The sequence below is a fragment of the Drosophila navojoa genome, chromosome 3 (assembly GCF_054131105.1).
Source record: "Drosophila navojoa isolate 15081-1374.11 chromosome 3, UAZ_NAV_1.0, whole genome shotgun sequence".
In the NCBI taxonomy this organism is placed as follows: domain Eukaryota; kingdom Metazoa; phylum Arthropoda; class Insecta; order Diptera; family Drosophilidae; genus Drosophila; species Drosophila navojoa.
In genome coordinates this window covers 27,796,815-27,817,174 of record NC_142891.1, presented here as the reverse complement: position 1 = coordinate 27,817,174, position 20,360 = coordinate 27,796,815, and the positions used below count along the sequence as shown (strand labels likewise).

The following is a 20,360-nucleotide window of genomic DNA, read 5'->3' as shown; positions in this document are numbered from 1 at the left end:
TCTCTCTCTCTCTCTCTCTCCTCTCTCTCTCTCTCTCTCTCTCCCTCTATCTCTATCTCTCGCTCTCTCTGTATTCTCTCGTTGACATGCAGGCAGCATCGCTGGAATTAAATTGTTGCCTAATTAGTTGAAGCGTCTAAAACATGTTGATGAATGCCTAAGCAGTTGGTACGTGCACAGATACATAGTGTTATAACCAAATGGCAATGTGGGCAAGAGCAGTTGAGACCTGTCAATGAAATATTTGTGTACTAAATAATTTAAGGAACAGAATTGGACACGGCTTGAAAAGGCTGTTGGCTGTTTATATAAGATATATAAGCACAAGCTGCAACAGTTAGCAAAAAGATTTGGCTACATTATATGAGACTTCGATAAGCAAATAATAAGCTGAAAAGGCATCAAATTCATTAATATAAGAAGCCTAGAGCACATTGGAGGTCATGGCGATAGAACCAAAATTCTCTTAAGTTGGATTAGGCTGAAAAAAAGTCTTTGGGCTACTAAGGTATATATTGAAGAAGATTTATGCATAAACTTTAGAACATAAAATTAAAAATTACTTATATTTAAATTTTAATTAAAATGAATAATAAAATTAAAAAGTAATTATGTACTCAATAAAAATAGTCACATATATGAAAATTTGAATTCTTCAGGTTTTTGGTAATATAGAAATGATTGTAATCAACTGAGCGCCATTGTTTTGCAGATTTGTCTGGCTCGGAATATTGCGTTTTCTGTTAGTGTGCGTTTGACTTATAAATTTAGTCAGAGCACGTACCGTAAACTTGGCAATAAATCCGGAAAACCCAACCGTCCGTGCCAATGCTTCCCCCTCTCTGACTCACGCCCCATACCCTCTCTCGCTTTGCGCCCGCTGTGTTACACGTGGCGTATCAACAATATCGACATGGGTAAACAAGCCCTGGGGTTAGCTATTTGCAGCTAACTGGGGGAGTGAAAGTAATTTACACTTTTTCAACTTGAACTTTTGCTCGAACTCATTTTGATATTTACTTTCCTCTCCGCCTCTACTCTGCAGTCAAATTAAACCATTCGCTGCGAGGGCAACAAAAATTAACACAAATGTATCATAAAGTGACATATCTCGATGCAGACTACCCGAGAGGAAATGCCAACTGCACAGAGCCTTTGAGCAACCCCAAGGACATGGACACGTGTTAAACATCCTTATCGACAGTCATTATCAGTCAGCAGCGGGGCCAGCATGCCGAACCTTCATCATGTCGACTACAATCGGAAATATTCCGCAACGGAAACGATACAGGTAAGTGCCCCAGTCAAATTATACATGTAAATACACGAAAATATATACAAATTTAAATACATATATATCTTCGTTCTATATGGATACATAACCAATTCGTTGACCATTTGAAATGCAACTTGAGTGTGCTAATTAAAAATAAGACGTTTATTTACTAGCTTCCGCCCCAAGTGGCACGCGACCTGAACTGGCTGTCCAGCCCCACATTCTTTTCCTTCTGCCGTCGGTCGACTTTTTACACCCACAGGCAAGACTAGAGCCTAACTCTCCATCACTTCTTCCACTTTTGACCTCGTCTTGATTGATGTGCGCGTTTTGTTGTCTGAGCAGCTCAACAAATTAATTGAAGAGTTTTGTGTTCTTTGGGGGGGGCTGTTACGGCCACGCCCATGCTACCCACTAATTGCTGTCATAAATTTGAGCTCTAGTTCGAAATAAACATTCGTTGGATGACTGTGGCGGTTGGATTAATGCCCAAATGGGGTGTAATAGACGTGTGAAAAGCAATTCAAGTATGCTAAAAAGGGTGAAATACGAACTTGAAGTGAAGCTTTATTCAAGTCATAGAAGTTAAAAGTTTGTGGAAAAAGATTTGCAAAAGTGCTCTCAATATATTACATATAACCGAGTAAATTCACATGGGATAGAGATATACACATTATCTAAGATATCTTAAAATTTGAAAATATCTTCCTGCAAGAACTCAATTTAAGATAGTTATTATCAATAAACAAAATAAGTAGATATAGGGAAGTTAAGATCAGAAAGAAACAACATATTTTTTATACGGTATCAAGTACTATTCAATTGCAGTAGCATAGTACTATAAAATTCCAGTTCTCATTTTCCAACAATTGTCAAGGGGTGTTACACCAGTTTCGTTCTGCGGCATTGCAGGGCATTTAAAAATCGTTTAGCTCCTGGTTTTTTCCTTGTTGTCTCAGCTTTTGGCTTTCCCATGAACACTCTTTGCTTTTATTGTTGTTCTTGTTGCTGCTTTTGGCGCTCTTAATCACAACAACGAGAAAGCGTCGACAAAGTTTGCTGTGCTTTGTTTTTGCTTTCTGTTGCATATAAAAACGGCGCTTCCGCAAGGCCGGAGACAAGGTCTAGAATCGTTTGCTGTATCTATATACACACACACACACACAAATATATGTACACAAAAACATATATATGTATATGTATATGTATATGTATATGGAACTTGATTAAGTAGTTTCCGCGTGTCTTTATTTGCACAATAAAAGCACAAAATTGTTGCTGCTGTTGCTGCTCGTTTATTAAAGCCAGGCAAAAAGCGATGTTGCAAAAAGTGTGAAGTAGACTCTTTTTGTAAAGATGCTTCGACTGCAGGACGTCGCTCCAAGGGAATGCCAGACATGCTGTTTGCCATTTAAGCCGCTATTTTTATGGCTTTTGTCGGACTGATGGCGTTATGACTCTATTGTGACACGGCGCCGACGTGCCACAGTTAAAAGTCCATTTATATTTCGGCAGACTAGCAGGAATCGTCTGGTTCGAAGTGCGCGACTAATAAATGCCCTATGCAATGCATTTATACTCTGTTTCATCAAAACTGGATTAAAACTCAACTGCTTAAAATATGATGCTGATCCCTACTTCCAAGAGTTGGCCAAAAAATATTTCGGGAGACTAAATTCTCTCTCTGGCTAGGCATGTAGGTTTTGCAGCTCAGAGATATAAATATTGAATATACATTAGAAATATTGCTTCCGCTAGTAGATTCTTTGTTTATTGTCGTATAGAGCCTTTGACTAATAGTTTAGATAGGGTTTTCTAAAATGCAACTGGACCCCAATCTGTAAATATCATTTGTGTCGCGAAATTTCAGTTGTTAAAACCATTTTTAATGTCTGCTTGGGGAATCAGTACAATATATGTATATACAGAAAATAAAGAAATTTACATATACATACGTTCCGCAAATTCTTTGAGAACTGGAGGTTGACAGTGACGACTATGTGTTTCTTAACAAAATTGCAAATAAGTTATGATAATATTTCGCCAAATATCCAAGCCGCAATATTTTGCATCTTATGTGTGCATAAATACGGACAGATGCAAATGTAAAGGGGCTTGATGGAGCAAATACGATATTTATACTGACCAAGGATACACATGTATAATTTTAGTTTAAGTTAAGTTTAGTTTAATAATTCAATTGTTTTTAAATTGATCAGTTTTTATGAATATATGGTATATGTTAAAAATGGTAACCGAATCATAAACATTTTTTAATGAATTATAATCTGTCTGCGTATTGCTTATCGATAAGACGGGTCTAAAGGGACATATTTATTAACAAATAATAATGTATATGTATATGTATTAGTGCCATATGGCACGGCCTATTAAAAACAATTACAAAATGCCGCTACACAGCTCTCGGTAAGTGTCTCTAGCAACAAGATTGGTTTGCTGCCCTTCTGCTTTAGTTCGTTCCGTAAATTCACTTTTCGCCGCATATGCTGTCCGTAACCTTCGTATCGAAGTCTTCTTCTTGTTGTTTTGTTTGCAACAACCAAAAGTTTTTCTCTTTTTGGCAAAACAAACAACATAAATATGGATTTCTCATTAAAATGCCAAAGTTATGCCAAAAAGGAGCTCGGCCTCAGCTGCCGGCACGTCGTGATTGCCGGGTCTGGCTATTGAAAGTAGCGCAGGCGCTCTCTCACTCTCTCTCTCGCTCTCTCTCTCACACACTCTCACTGAGAGTCGCTCTCTCAATGTCAATGTCGCGGCATTGTGCTCTCTGCTTTTGTGGGCTCCCTTTTTCGCTAGCCGCTGCTGGCAAAGTCACGTGCTGCCATTGACGGAATTTCATTGCCTGTTTGCCGGCTTAGTTGTGCCCTCATCCACCACCACCTCTTTACACCCTCTCTCTCTCTCTCTTTCTCTCCATCCATCGTCTTGTTCGCGCTTAACACTCCGGCACGACAATGCGCGGCATTTGTCATGAAACGGATTTCCGGTACTGCGAGCGTCACAACTTTGCTGCACAGGGTATGAGTTAGGAACTGTAGATGAGTACTCTTCTAATACCCCGTAGCTATTGCAAAATTATTTTCATTGCAAGTATGATAAAATACATGCAGATATGCATATATGCAGTGAAGAATACAGGGCATTGTCAAGTCGGGTTAAGTGAATCTGTATTCTCCCATTTCTTATCGCTTGTTGTTTTCTCTGAGCTTTGACTTTGGTGGCATGTGCCAGGCTCGTCTTGGCCCTTCTGCTTGCAACAACTTGTTCAATCTTTTATGACAAAAGACTCGTGCTCAAAAACAAAAAATTGTTGTTGCTGGATCTGCCCTGACGCAAAAGTGGCTATTTAGCATTTTAGAATAGGCGACCCTTGAAGCCCGCAGACCAGCCCGAGCAGCCCCTCTTTATTCATGTTGGCAGCCATTTTATTTGATCCATGAATTTTTCATTAATTTCATTAGATTGCTCAAGCGCTGGGAATTTTAATCAACGCCCTCGCCCGGTCTCCCAGCATCGAATAATAAATATGACACGAAGTTCCACAATGATAATAGTTAATGAGATGGCCCAACGAGGGGTGGAAGCCACACTATCTCAAGCTGTCCTCGGGCTAAATTAGTTTGCTGCCTAAATGGTTAACAATGCGACACTTTGGCGGCAGTTTGAAAGCGTCGGCAGTTAATAGACTGGCAGATGGGGAGGATAATCGAGCTTATATGTCTAAAATAGTCAAAGTGCCTATGGGCCAGCTTATTTAATGAATTAATGAAGCCTTAGAGGGTCTGAAATAATGGGCTTGGATTAACATAACTGCTAATTGTCGCAATTTAAGTATTTATTTGCTGAATTCGACATAATTTCTGTAATAAACGATATTCATATTAATTTAAACAGTATTTGATGAAATATTATTCTAGTATATAAACACAAATTGATTATTATAATATAACTTAATAATTTCTCATATATTTAAATATTAGTTTGTTTCCAACGATTCATCCCTTTCCATTTTTCGCAGACAGCTTCATTTGCGGCCGTCTTTTTACCTGATATGCATATGTGCACATGTTGCGCTGATAAGTATGCAGCAATTTCACTTAATTTTTATCATTTTTTCTGCTTATAATTCGCAACTGGTTTAGGTTTTCGTTTGATGGAAGCCCTGCTGGTTGGCCAGTTAGGGTTATCTTTGCGCAGAGGCGATATCGTAACCAATGAAGTTCTACTGAGGTGCGATTATTGCTAGTTGAAAACTTTAACCAATACCCCGCCATGGGGACGTGAAATACCGTCCACTACGGCAATTTTTGGAAGCCTGAAAGGGCACATTATAAATACATCTAAATAACTATAAGAGAGCTAAATTTAGCCTTTCCAAATCTGCTAGAATCGGCTATATTAAATCATCAGTTTGGCAGCTTTGCCTTGAACGCCATGTACATACATTGTAGGCTAACACAACTGGATTAGCCATAAGATTTTTAAGGTTTTTCAAAATCCCCCCAGCCATAATATGGATCCTAATCGCATCAATCCGTAAACAAAGTATGAATTGGGATTTAAGAAACAATTGAAACTGTGTTTATACTAACATGAAGCTCTCGGTTTGTGTTGTTTATTTCCGTATTTATTTTCTTAAGGGCTTCTACGGCCTGGATAAGAAATTGTTTAGCCACTTTTTGTCCTTGTCCGTGCTGCTTTGTAAGTCCTTTTATAGTGGCAGTCTGCTCGGAAGAAGCTTCTACAAGGACCCCGATCTAAATTATGGCTTTTCAATATTTTAATTTGTTAAAATTTTGTTGTAATTGCATGTATGTGTTAATATTTACGTTTGTTTTCTGCTTCAAAACTTCACTCAACTTGCTCAACGAACGAACGCAGCAGCCTTCGAACAACGAGGAAGAGCAGAAAGCATAAACGAAAACAAACGGTACTTCCATTACAATTGTTCTTGTAAATTGTGAAAGGAACAGCGAATCAACAGCCCTCTCAATGTTGTCTCCAGAGTCCATGGTGGAGTTCAGATCGATGGCAGATTCAAGGCGTTGTCTGAACTCCGTGATGTTAGTGCGGTTGTTGATCAACCGTGGGCTTGGTCTGATTTTGGAGCCATTAACTTGCAAGTTTACAACGAGGGCTATGTGGTCAGAATCCAAGTCCCAGGTTTGGTGTATAGTAGCTTGTGACTCTGGTATCCCATGATATAAAGCAAAATCGATGCAGCTAGGTGTGTGACTCGACACATATGGATATCTGGTTGGTGATCCCGTAGCGAGAATGCAAGCTCCTCTTGCTGAAATAGCTTCAGCTAACTCTCGGCCCCTGGGTGAGTCATACGTGTCTCCCCACAGCCAGTGTCGCGGATTCCAATCTCCACCAACCAGATATCTTTGGCCGCAGGAGGCAAGTATGTGATTGAAGTGTCTTTCTTCAAGTCTATTTCTTGGCGGATAGTAAATTGCGCTGAATTCCATATCTCCCAGACCTGTGGCAACTTTTATTGACGACATTTGTACGGATTGCGTTTCCAGGGTTCTTTGGGGAAAATGGCGAAGAGAACTCCTGACGTATACCGCTGCTCCTCCAACGCCATGATTGTGATTAGAGGGTTTGTATGCTGGATAGAAAGTATATCCATAGATATTTATTATTCCCTCTGTTTAGTCTTATCTCGCTTAGCAGCAGAATGTCCACGTTGTTGTTGTGAGCAAAGAGTTCAATTTCTCTGGCTTTACTTGCAATGTCATTGGCATTCCAAATAAGGATCAGTGTGAGGTTGAGGCGTTATTGTGAAGCTGGTAATTCCATGTATTTCCAGTCCATTGTCTTATCATGTTGGCCATGTCGTGAAGTCGTTCAAGTCAAGTCGTTCTAATCGTTAGCTGTTTTGCTTATTTTGTTGTTGTTTTTCACTTTGTTGCTCTTGGAGCCACAAGAGGAATTGCTGCTGCTGCTGTAATTGCAACTGTTGTTGCCGTTTCAGAAATTGCTGTTGCTGTGGGTCCAGTAATGACTGGATGTCAACTGGATGATGCTGTTGGTAACTGTTACCTTTTGGCGCATATGAATTGATTTGTTTTTGTGGCTCTTGAATTAGACGCTGGGGAGGTGCATTGCCGCGACGGACTATTGCAGCATAGGATTTACCTCCAGGATCGACTCTAGGGTTGAAGGTTTGTTGAGTTTGCTGCCGTTGTCTCTGTTGTACTTGTGGCTGCTGCGATTTCGCCTGTTTTTAATTCTTGCTAGTCTGTCTAGGCGGTAGTGTCTCAGAGTGTTGCCATACCAGAGAGCCTGTTGCTCGTCGACTAAACTCTTGATACCACTGGCAGCCTTTGTAGCTTGCCATATGGTTACCTCTACAGTGAATACAAGTGGGCTGTTCTTCTAAGGAACGTGCACATAGCTTGGTGAGATGGTCTTCACCACATCGGGCACAGTTGGGATGACGGCGGCAGTATTTGGCTGTATGGCCGTAATCCTGACATCTTATGCATTGGGCGATTTCGGATGTCTTGCGCATCCTCTCTACCCTCACCTTCTGTCTACACAGTGTCTTGATGTTGTATATTTCATTAATTTTTGGACATGGTCTTATATTAATGAAGAATTTGTTGAGTTTTTCGTCGCTGGAAGCCCTAGCTCTTAAGTTATGCACCTGCAGAGCAGCTAATCCATGTTTTTTAAAATCTTCAATAATTTCGTTGTTCAACGAACTGTGGTGTAGCCCCTTAACAACTATCCTGCAGGGTTTATCTTCCTTTAGTTGATAAGTGTGAAACTCAATCCCAATAGCATCAAAATAGTTTACAATGGCTCTATATGTATCACTGTCTTTGGGAAATATTCGAGCTGTTTCACCTTGATTGACTTTGATGGACACGTTATCTGGGCTAGTTACCTCTTTGATGAGTTCAAAGAGATCATTAAGGTCAGTAATACTAACCACTATTTGCGGTGGCTTTGGGGAACTAAGCTTGCTAGCATTAGAAGTATTATGCTGGGCTATTGTCCGTGTCGTTAGGGCTCATATTAAGAGTATTCAGGGGAGCAGCATCAGAAGAGCTATTATTTCCTTCATTAGAAAATGTAGGAGTTTCGTCATCGTGGATTTCATTGGGTGCATCAATGTCCATGTCTAGTAAGGCTAGAGTTTATTGTGCTGGTTGTTATTGGGGTCGAGTCTAGTTTCGACCTCTGAAGGCCATTGTAAGGAGACGAAGAAGTCTTCCTTTTATTTTTTAAGTTTCTTTGGGCAGTCACCAATTTTATTGCAGCTCCACTTAGTACAGGATTGCTAATTTTAGTAGCATCGTTGCATATTGGAGCGACAGCATCAGCGGAACGTTGGATAGAGCCAGTTTCAAGGTTAGCCGTGCATCCACTAGGGCTCACGCAGCAGACTGCTGCAGTAGCTGCTGTTGCATTGGTGTATGTGGAATTACTAGTCGCAATCTTTATTGAGTTGTTGGTAAACACTGTTCTTGCTTCCAATCATCACACTTGCATTATCAGCTCCAATTCCGATTAAATTCTTTATGTCAAGTTTTAGGCGTTTTAATTCATGTCTTAGGCCATCTGCGATTGTCAATGGATCTCCACCTTCGAGCTGAACTAAGCTTAAAAATGTAGAAACTACAACTCCCCGTTCAACAGAAAAGTAGTTAATAACCACACCTATATATTAATTTTAAATAATTAAAATATTTATAAACATAAGCGAACGACTCTTAAAACATTCAATATAATAAACAAATATATTTGAATATTACTACAATATCTCACCCAGTAATTTAGTGACGCTGACATCGGTTGACTCGTCCAAAAGTAAACTGAACTTGGCGCCACCAATGTCCTTGTTTTTTTTTTTTTTTTTTTTTTTTTTTTTTTTAATTTATTTATTGCGGCTTCTGTCTTCGACTATATAGCGCAGTCATCGTTAAACCCTAACTTAAATTATGGGCTAGAAGCCAGTATTTACACTATTTACATTATTTACTATTTATAAATATTTACAATGTTCAATATCTGTTGTCTAATGGGTGAAGCCTTTTAAGTCGTCGCCTGTTGTTGTTGACTACCAGGTCTGCAGCCAGTGGATTAGGGTGCGCCAAGAGCCTGTCCGCGTACCTCGAAGAGTGACGTCCAATCAGCTCAGCGATTGTTGGCATTTTTAGATCGCTGTGCAGTACAGAATTGCGAACATACCAGCTGGCACCTGTGAGTCGCCGTAACGCCTTGTTTTGCAGGGTTTGCACTTTTTTTATGTGTGTCCTCGCTGCGGTACCCCAAATAGGGATAGCGTAAGTAAGCGTTGGGACCACGATGGCATTAAAAATTCTAATTTTGCTCCATAGCGACAACTTGCTGGAGGGTCTCAACATCCAATCCAGTTTTTTGATTTTGTGTCTGGCGCTGTTTACTGCCTGCGTGATGTGCGCACTATAGGTCAGTTTTTTGTCCAGTGTAACGCCAAGATATTTTACTTTGTTAAGTTTTGGTATTTGCGCTCCCAGAGTTACACCAGGGCAGTCTCCTCTTCGCGTTGCAAAGCATACGTGGCCTAACTTCTGTGCATTGATGGTTATGCACCACCGTTTTGCCCAACGCCCAAATGCGTCAAGGTACCTCTGGAGGCTTTCGGAAGCTTCTTGCGCAGAGTGCGATCGCGAGAGGATGGCTGTGTCATCTGCGTAGGTTGCAATTAACACTTCCGGGTCTGCAGTTCCGTAGCTGTCCAGTGGAAGTGGCATATCAGCTGTATACAGTGTGTACAGTGTAGGCCCCAGTACACTGCCTTGAGGGACTCCAGCCTTGATAGGTCTTGCCGACGATATAGCCTGTCCCTTAGACACTTGAAAGCTTCTGTCAGTGATGTAGGATGACAGCAGCATAAAAATAGACGCTGGGAGGCTTGCCTTTGCTTTTTGCAACAATCCTAAGTGCCATACAGTACAGAGCAGTACATCTTCTGTTCGAAGGTGCCTAGGATGTGGTGTACAACCCTGTGTACTTGTGCCGGTGTTCCGTGATGCCTCCGGAAGCCGAATTGATGATTTGGTACAATCTCCCTGCATTCCAGATGCGGCTGTACTCTAGCTAAGAATATTCTTTTGAATATTTTAGCGAGTACAGGCAACAGGCTAATTGGTCTGTACGAGCCAATTTCGCCTACTGGCTTGGGGATCATCACAATCACAGCCCGCTTCCAGCAAGCTGGAAAGTGCCGGATGCGAAAAATGGCGTTGTACAGCATAGTGATGTACTCTATAGTCGAGTCGGGCAGCGAACTCAGGACTCTTCTGTTTATCAAGTCGTGTCCAGGCGCTTTATTTTTCTTGATCCGGCTGATTCCGTCGACGACTTCCTCTTTGGTGCAAGTCCTAATCCCGTCGTCCGCTGTGAGTGGAGAGGATATGTTGTTTGCTGTGTCTTCTACTTCGTTAGGCTCGGCACTGATCAAGGGCGTAAACTGCTGCTGCAGGTGGAGGGCAAAAGCTTCGGCTTGTGGTCCATCACCCGTTAACCAAGCACCAGATGTGCTGCGGATAGGGTGACGACGCATTGGTTGCCTCTTAATGCTTCGGGTAAGCTTCCACAGGTGAAATTCAGCATCAGACGGGGAGTCCGGCCGTTCTAGAGCATCGCTTATGCGTCTCTGTTGAAGCTCACTAAGAGCAGCTTTGAGCTGCCTAGTGGCTTCATTGTACCTCATTTTGTCCATTGGCGTTCTTGAGATCATCCAACGTCGTCTTGCCCTTTTGAACGTGAGGAGATTTTGTATTTCCAACGGAAGTGCGATGTTGTGCTAAGGGCGTTCTGGTCGGCGTCGGGGGGGCGGAACAGCTAGGAGTGCGGCTTCGACTATTGTTTCTTGCAGCCTATTTGCTGTATAGTCTACATCTTCGGCTGAGTTTAGTTCCATTTCAGGGTGTAGCGAAGAGCTCAGATGGCGTCTGAAGGCACCGAGATCGGATCCTGGCGGCAGAAGTCGTTGTCTGGTAGGGAAGGGCTGAGGCTGTGCATGCACTGTTAGTATGAGGGGAAGGTGGTCTGAAGATAGATCGAAGCACTCTTCTATAGCAATCTGGCGGTCGGCGATACCTTTGTAGACAGCAAAGTCGATAGCTGATGGGTTGTGTCCATTTAAAGGATACAGCGTTGGGGCTCCGGTTGCAAGTATATTGTACCGCATAGCATCTATGGCCTCGAAGGTAGCTTCTCCTCGTGCGTTTGTGCTGTTGCTTCCCCAGAATGGATGCCAGCTATTCCAATCTCCTCCGATGAGAGTTTTGTCTAGCCTCCGTTCCAGGAGGTCTCTTACGTCATTTTCGCAGAGTCTAGCATTCGGCGGGCAATAAACCGATGCAATCTCTAGCTCTCCGATAGACGTAGATAGCCGAATGGCTGCAACTTGCATTGTTGGGTTGGATGTAGGGGGTAAAGGTGAATGTTTGAGCGACGATCTTACGAGTACTGACGATCCACCAAACCTGTTTGCTCCTCCACCGTTGGCCTGGTAATGCTCATATCCGAGTATTTTGACGTGAGGGCATTCATGTGTTTCTGCAATTAGCATTATGTCGATCTGCTTGCTTGCCAGAAATACAGCTAGTTCCTCAGTTTTGCTTCTGAGGCCATTAGCGTTCCAAATACACACTCGTAAAGTCATTATTTCAAAGTTAAATTCGAAACAATAACCATTAGGCTCTGTAGTATGGTTTGTTGCTGTACATACATCTCGTTCATCCTTTTGAGGTCAGCCCGGATTTCATCGAACTGAGCCTGTTGTTTTTGCAGAAGTTCAGCGAGGAAGTTCTCATTTGTTGGCTGGATTGGACTGTTGCCCTCTCTGCGCAAGGCTTGGGCATAAGATACGCCACCAACAGGAAGAGCACTTCTCATAAATGAGCTGTTTTGTGCTGCAGCCGGTCTGGGATTGTGGCCTGAGACTTCTCTTTGGTGCAGCTTTTGGAGTCGTGATCCTCTGCGCATTTTACACACCTAGGTGCTTTGCGACAGTATCTCTGCGTGTGCCCAAACTCCTGGCATTGATAGCATTGAGTTAAGTCATTGAACTTTCGTGGCAGTTCAACCGTACATCGCTGTCTACAGATAACACGTAAGTCCAGAATTTGTTTGTTGTTCGGTGCCTGGGTCAAGTCAACAAAGAATATATTGAGCGGCGATTTGTCGATGCGGCCGACTGGGTTGTACACGTTTTTTATTTTGTGCCCCTTTGTCTCAAGGTCCTCTTTAATGCATTGAACATCAGTGCTGTGATGAAGCCCTTTGAGGCAAACTCGATATGGTTTGTCCTCTTTTAACTGGTAGCAATGGAACTCCAGTCCTTGCTCAGTGAAGTGCTTCACGACAGCACGGTAATCATCGCAGTTTCGTGTGAGAACTCCAACGTCACTTCGTCTTGCCTTAATGTCGTACGAGTTTCTGCTGATGCATTGCTCGATCAACAGGTGTAAGTTAGCCACCGAATTGATATTTGGACACCAAATAGGGGGCGGGCGAGGTTTTGGTTTCTCCGTTGGAGCAGCATCATTCATCTGCATATCTTCAATTTCGTCAGCATCTTCATCCGCTTGTAGCAGTGCGAAACGATTTTGAGTCATAGCCGCTTTGCTTGTGCTTCATCTACCATTATCTTTTTCTTCGTTGGTTTTGGAGAAGTAGCTATGCGTTTCCTTTTCGTGGTCGCGTTTCTTGGGGTTTGCACTGACGCAACATCTAATTTGGCTGATGTATTTGTTTTCTGAGCCATAAACTGCTTGAGTTGATCTTAAAAATTTAATGGCGCCTTTGCAGAGGCGTCAGCCAGATCTGCGGATGCGGTATTCAGCTTTGGGATTTGGGGTGCCACTCTTTTAGCCATATTGGCTTCAAACCGGGCTTGTATGTCTGCTTGCAGGGTTGAGGAACCGAAAGCTTCTTTGTTTGTAGCGGTGTTGGGCATATTGTATTAATGCAGTCGCACACAGGATTTTTTTTTTTTATATTACTAGGCCTAAGAGTATGCCTTGAGTATAAAATTGGCAGCCTAAGAGTAAGCTAAAGTTTTTGTTTTGTTTGGCAATAACCAAAACAAAACACACGCGCACGTGCGCTGAGAAAAAATTTATTTTTCACAATAGCGTTTTTCTTTTAATGTCTGCGGCTCACTATCAAGGTATGATGCGCGGCGTCCACGCAAAAATTGGCTGTGCCGTTTCCAGATAATTCTGGTGTCGGCGTTCAGATAAATAATTAATTTTTGCGGAGCACTAGGTAAACGCGACTGCACACAGAAGCAACCCTGTCGATTACTGAGATTGAACTGCCCATAACATGTATTCTCTCGCATATTGGAGCCGATTTTGTTTACATATAACATTTAGAGGTCGGGTTTTCATAATTTTCAGACACTATGGATGTTTTGCATTTCTAATAGTACGCGGGACAGTTGAAAGGCTAGCGTTTACACAGGATGATTTCTTAATTTTGGTGATGATAATTCGGAAGCAATATTGACAATTTTTCGCTCATCTCAAGCAGGAAGTGCTCGTTTTCGCCTTTTGAAGTGTGTTCCATATGCCTCTGGATCTTTCAAGTATCTGTCAACAATTCTGGAGCTGCGTTTTATTTTTATTTTTTGGCAATATTTCTGTTAGATAGTCCCTGGGAGTGGAAGAAGTCTACATTTTGACGTTCCAATAAACTTATATATATAGAAGCTTTTTCCATTTTTTTTTTTAATTTTCACTTAAAAAGGATTGAATTATTATTTTTTAGTTTTTACCCAATCAAAAAAGCTGAAATTTTTAACATAAAACTTAGAAAACTGATGAGCGCGTAATTCATTGACCAACCAAAAAGCTATGTTTTTTCTTAGAACAGTCTTCGATTGCACAATTATCTAAAAGATTTTAACAGCCAAGACATGCCGAATAAATATATAAAACCATTTTTATACCAAAAAAATGGGTGCGTCTAACCTAAGACCAGCAGTGTATATGTATGTCACTTGACAAAGTGACTGTGTTTTCGGTATATATGTCTACAGTAAAATATCGAACTCAAAACCAGATGAGCCCTAGCTCATTTTCATCTGTTTGGATAGTATCCGTGGTCTATAGGTCCCAGACTTTTTGGACGAAATAAGACTGGAATGTGACCACGAGCCACAAGAATTTGGTCCTCTGACCTCTTGAAATAGCTCCAGAAATGTAAAATTTTTCTTTTTGTAATGTAATGTTTTATATGTATCGTAAGTTAGTAACAATAGGTCTAAGCTCTTTCTCGTCCGAATATGAACTGAGCTATATCAGTTCTACTGGTTGGGTGCTGCTCTTGAATGACTGAGTGGACTCTCTAGCCTCCTTAGATTGTCGATAGTCTTGATCCAATGTTGCAAGCCCATTTATTTCATTCCCTCTGACATCTCGGATGGCAATAGGGTTGCCATCAATGTTCGGAAGACTATAGGAAGGTTATACCACGTGAAAAATGCTGAGGCGACGCTTAAGACATATCTGGATTATTTTTAGTACGATATAGTTGTGGAGAAATATGCAACCCTTGCTTTCTTTCTTACTTACTTTCTTAGGTGCGATTTTTGAAAAAGTATACCAGTTTTTATTTCGATTGTCACATTGCGAGTTTCTATTACTTCGTCTTTGGTCAATCTTTTTTTGTTTATTTGTTCTCAGTCTTAATTTGATTTTTTCTCATATATAGTTCGTCTCCTTCATTGAAGTGCATATAGTTCTCTTTTTATTTTTGCACTCTAGACGAGACTGCTCGACCAGGACATTTTTGTCATTATTTGATTATTCCTTTTATCATGTACCATTTGTGTAAAACATTCAAGTCTTGATTATTAATCCTAGAAGTTATGTTGAAGAATATGTCTGCTGGTTTCTTTTTGTAACAGAGTGTATCGATCTACCGAAATATTTACTAATTCCATGCGAGGGTATTTTGAATGTTGTTATATTAAGCATCTAAATATTTCCAAAAAGTTTGAATGGAATCACTCTATTTGTTCGTTAACAACGTTTTTTATTTGTGTTGGAGTATAGTACAGCTGGATATCAAGAGATGCCAAATAATTCAAAACTATAGAGCACAGAAGTGCTCATTCATTGTCTGTAACCATTATTTTGGGGACCGCGAAGTAATAAAGCATTTCAGACAACTTGCTGGGTAACTGTCTCGCAGCGGATTTCGAAACTTTTATATCCACGTATATTATACTCTAGTGTGGGAGTATAATCCACTTATATATTTCTGTCATTCCAAATTTTCAATTAATTATAAGTATTGTATATTAAGCTATAATTTAAACAAGGAAGAAGGAGAGAATTTTTTTGTTGAATAATTAAATTTCTAGACGTACAATCTTAATGAAACTTTCAGAAACTAATCATAATGTTTAAGTGTATGTATATTACGAAGTCACAAGTCTCTAGTATTTGAAATACGCTTTTTGCAAGGTGAAGGTGAGGGGGTGGGTATAGAGTTGGGGGATAAATTATAACAACAACCGAAATTATATAAAATACACATAAGTCTAAATTTAAAATTTGGAAGCAATCGATAATAAATCTTCTGGGATCGACGCGTCCATACATACGGACGGACAGGGCTAAATCGACTCATCTTGTCTCTCTGAAAAAGAATATATACACTTGAGCCAAGTCTCCTTCTGCCTGTTACATACTTTTAACAAAATCAATGTACCCTGATTTCCCATTTTCAATGAGTTCAGACCACAAGAAAAAAAAAAAAAAATAAAATTGTATACGGTTAATTACATGTTAAAGACGTGTCGTTACGTTTGTTGCCTTCCATTATTAAAAATCTAAGGCTCTAACCCTATATCATGCAGTGATTGGTGGTGTGTAGGCCGACGAGTGCTGTATATGCTGCTACTAAAGCACTGCTTTGGCTCTATGCATTCCCTGTCCCTGGTCGGGCGCCAACATTCATATAATGCATAGAGCTAGCCATATATTTAGAGATAACGGGCAGGATCTCCTGGTCCCTTAGCTCATTCGGGAGTGTAGGAGGGTTCTTTGTTCCCTCTCAAACCTCCGAACACAAATTTTAATTGTTAAGATCCCTAAAGATGGTCCACATGACCGAAGTGATGGGAAAGGGGGGGAAGACGAACACAGAGTTTGTACATATACCAGACAAAAAAAAATATGAAGAGGCGAGGCCTTAGGTGATGAATAGCACCCGCTTCTCCACCCAACCCTACCACGGTTTTTTTATTTAAAATTGTCAAAAACCCTTAACGAGAAAATCGGACGACTTCCTACCCCATTATATAACCAAATTTACTTGACTTTTAAAATTGCATGATTCTTTCTCAATAACTGATGTAACTTGTTGAATTCATTTTTTTTTTTTTTTTTTTTTTCAAATTTATTGTTGAGTACGCAGACTCAAAAATTTTACAATTATACGCTTACTATTTTTCTGCTGTGTTTATTTATCGAAAACATTATTTCTCTTTTCTTCTTTTCTCTTTGTCTAATACTTATTGATTTATTTTTAATTTTTGATTTACAAAAAAAAATTTTTCTATATATACATTTGTTTATAAATTTATTTTGTTAAATTTAATTTAAAAACTTTTAAATGTTTTATTTTTTTTATTTTTTTATTTTTATCTTTTATTATTATAAAAATTTTTTTCTAGCATTATTAATTTTATTTATTATAGTACTACTTATTATTTATTTATTTATTGAATCTAATTAAAATTATTTTTTTTTTTTCAGTGTAATTAAAATTTTTGTTTCTTTACATTTATGTTTATATTTGCTGCATAAAAAAAAAAACAAATCAATTCACAGAAATAATATAATAATATACAAAAATAGAAAAACGCAAGAAACCCAAATTTTTATTCATTGTTGTATTTAAAAAATATTTTTTTTTCTTGTTATTTTTATATTAAAATTTTGAAAAATTTTTTTTTCTCTCTTCAAGTTTTCATTATAGGGTATTAACTGTGTGTGGATTCATTTTTATACCCTGAACCCATTGAAAATGCCCTTCCTCTCCCCCGTCGCTTAGGCGTTATGCTGCTTTGCCGGCTATTCGTACCCTAACCTCCGTTTTTCAAGGTGACCCTTGCTGGCGTGAAGTTAGGGTATCTAATAAGAGAAAAATGGACAAAAGTCCACTGAAAAATAGAAAATCTTTCTTAATTACTTGATTTTTTGCTTTATTTTTTCGATAACTCATCCGATAACTTTTTTATCGAGAATAATCGAAAAATTGATTTTGTTTTTTGTATCGTACTGCGTATGGTATACACGAGTATGCACGCAAAATTTCAGCTCTCTAGCTCTTATATCTTCTGAGATCTCGGCGTTAATACGGACGGACCGACGGACAGGGCTATATCAACTCAATTCGTCATGCTGATCAAGAATATATATACTTTATGGGGTCTGCGATGATTCCTTCTGCCTGTTACATACTTTTTCACAAAAACATTATACCCTGATTTCCCATTTTCAATGGGTTCAGGGTATAAAAATGGTAATGCCATGCTGTCACTTACTGCACCTAAAATTATGTGAAAAAGAGACAGAGACTATACTCATTTAGAAGGACTACAACTATTACTGTCAGTTTCTGAATATTGATTAACTCATCATTTTTTTTATAATCCGCTTACTGCTTTTCGAGAATCAGTTAAAGCTTTCGTAAACAATATACTCTAAAGATTCAGGCAGAACCTTTGTACAAGCCAAATTCACTGCTAATTGCACTTAATAGCATACGCACTTGATTAATATTAAAGATGGTACGTCCTTTTTAAATTCTGAATACGCTTTGCTTTGAGCCAACCATTCGCTAGCGTTGCCTGTACCGATTCCAAATAACTTCATAGTATCTAGTCCCAATCTTTTAACCGCGCGACGGAGGCTGTCAGCTATGGGCGTAGGCTGGGTTTTTTTCGGGCACCCGTGGGTATGGGCTGGAAAGTCGAGTTTCGGGTTGGGTGCGGGCGGTTGCGGGTTACGCCGCTCAAATATTAAATAAAAGACGCACAAGATTGTCAAGTGCGAATCTCGTTATGTTACTACTTGTGTGTTGCAAAAATTTTGTAGCTTTCGGGTGCGGGTAAAATTTTGCTCTTCGGCCGAATCTCCTACCTCAAGTGAGACAAGAGATAAAAATTTGGATAACATTAACTCTCGATGGGAACTAAAATAATTAATTACAACACCTGAAAAGATTATCCATTGGATTGTCCATTTTATTGATTCATATATTTTATTTTTAGCTTACCAAGAGACTTAAAACACATCAGTACTTTTGTTCAGAAATAAATTGAATTGAGCATAACCAATCAGTTTTAACCTGCTCCAGAAAACATATGTATGTATCGCATATGCGCATTTAGACCCAATTACAATAACGGACAACGTCACAGAGACATTGAAAACATTGGTGCATTCCTCTTCCTCAACTTCAATTCCAACTCCAATTCCGCCCCGTTTCGGCTCGGTAACCTGACCGAAAATAACGGCCGCATTTTCTGTTTATGTGACTCGAAAGTTTTGCGGCCGTCGCATTTTTATAGTTCAAGTTCGACGTTTTGGGGTACGGAAGAGCACACCAAAAAAAGAGACAAACAAATATAAAGTTTGGCTCCCATGGAAATTTACGTACTGCTAGTTTAGCTGGGAAAAACTGGAGCCTTTTTGTGCGCTAAAAATGGTAAAAGCAAGGAAACCGACGTAATCAAAGCATAGCTAAATACGTTGCCAGACTATGTGTTACCCTGTATACATGCCGTAATGTACTTATAGCCTCATACTTCAGTTTCCATTTGATATTTTATTATTATCAAATTTATGAAGTCAGAATTTGGAATACCAAATGGAATGTATACTGTCTCTTAAAAATACTTGCCGCAGAAATATGTTGCTCTTTGGCAACATAATGAATACGTGGTACAAAAAGGTAAAGCTATTGAGATTCGTTTTTAGTTGTCTATTCTCTATCTGTTTGGTAGGCAAGCAAGCGCAATATTTTGGTCAAACTTGAGTGAGCTTATGGGCTGGCACAAATGTAAATCAAGCACCGGCCACTCACTTAGACTTCGACTTGGATTTGGCTGTAAGTCCCTAAGCGGCAACCAACATATTTCATTTTTTGGCTGCCAAGGTCTAGTTTGCATTCGGGTCATGTAGTAAGTGTCGCCCAGATTTGCTTGTCTAAGAATATCCTTGAATATCCTCCGGGATTCGTTCATCTAATTTATGCGTTATTTATGCAAAAATATTGATGAAATCGAAATAGGGAAACGAACAAAGCTAATAAACTTTTTTTTTTGTATGCATATATTTATTTTATATGCAATCTGTCTTGTACAAAACAATAAGCAAATCTTTAAACTATAACTATAAATAACCGGATGGTTTGAACTCCAACGAGATCAATCCATATATTTACATATTTATAGCTAATCTACTAGTTTAACTCTCTACTAGTCTATTCTCTATTTGGCAAATCTAATACGTGGAATCTTTTTAAGCGCCGTTCCCTGTTATTTGTGTTGTCGAGGAGCCCAGAAGCTAGAGCATTGCAGTGGTCATGTAGCTTATTTAAATACCTCTCTACGGTTTTTTGTATTGCCTCTTTGATAAGAGGAAGTTTGAGGTCTTTACGGATGTCAAAGTTTGTCATATACCATGAAGCACCTGTCAATAACAGTGTTTTAGACTGGTAGCTCTGAAGAATTTCAATGTTTGATTTACTGGCGTAGGTCCATATTGGTTTTAAAACAGCTTTATATAGCCGTATTTTGTTTTCAAGGTTTAGCTGCGAGCGCGGTCCTAATAGCCAGTACGGGTCTGAGAGCGAATGTTACTTGCACAGTTACTTTTGGTCGTTCACCACAATTCTCCATTTGTTCAGCCAAGCTTCAATCAGACCAAGTTCCTCTTGAATAAGATTGGATGCAAATGTTGGGTCAGTGCTGGTAGCAACGACTGCGGTGTCGTCAGCATATGTTGCTAGTTCTACAGCATTGGTA

General features: G+C 39.7%; 1 protein-coding gene and 1 non-coding gene across 3 annotated transcripts in view; both read left to right on the top strand.

The window, feature by feature from the left end:
- The window catches only part of sick (sickie), a 274,376-nt gene that overhangs the window by 17,197 nt on the left and 236,819 nt on the right, over positions 1-20,360 (top strand). For both annotated transcript variants that reach the window (XM_089258234.1, XM_089258232.1), the window contains exon 2: positions 1,046-1,291. In XM_089258234.1, the coding sequence (XP_089114360.1) occupies positions 1,232-1,291 (60 nt within the window). In that variant the 5' untranslated portion in view covers positions 1,046-1,231. The remainder of the gene's footprint in view (positions 1-1,045; positions 1,292-20,360) is intronic.
- LOC149091956 (U4 spliceosomal RNA) lies at positions 5,486-5,625 on the top strand. Its single transcript, XR_016196623.1, has one exon. It is a non-coding gene; the product is annotated as a U4 spliceosomal RNA (small nuclear RNA).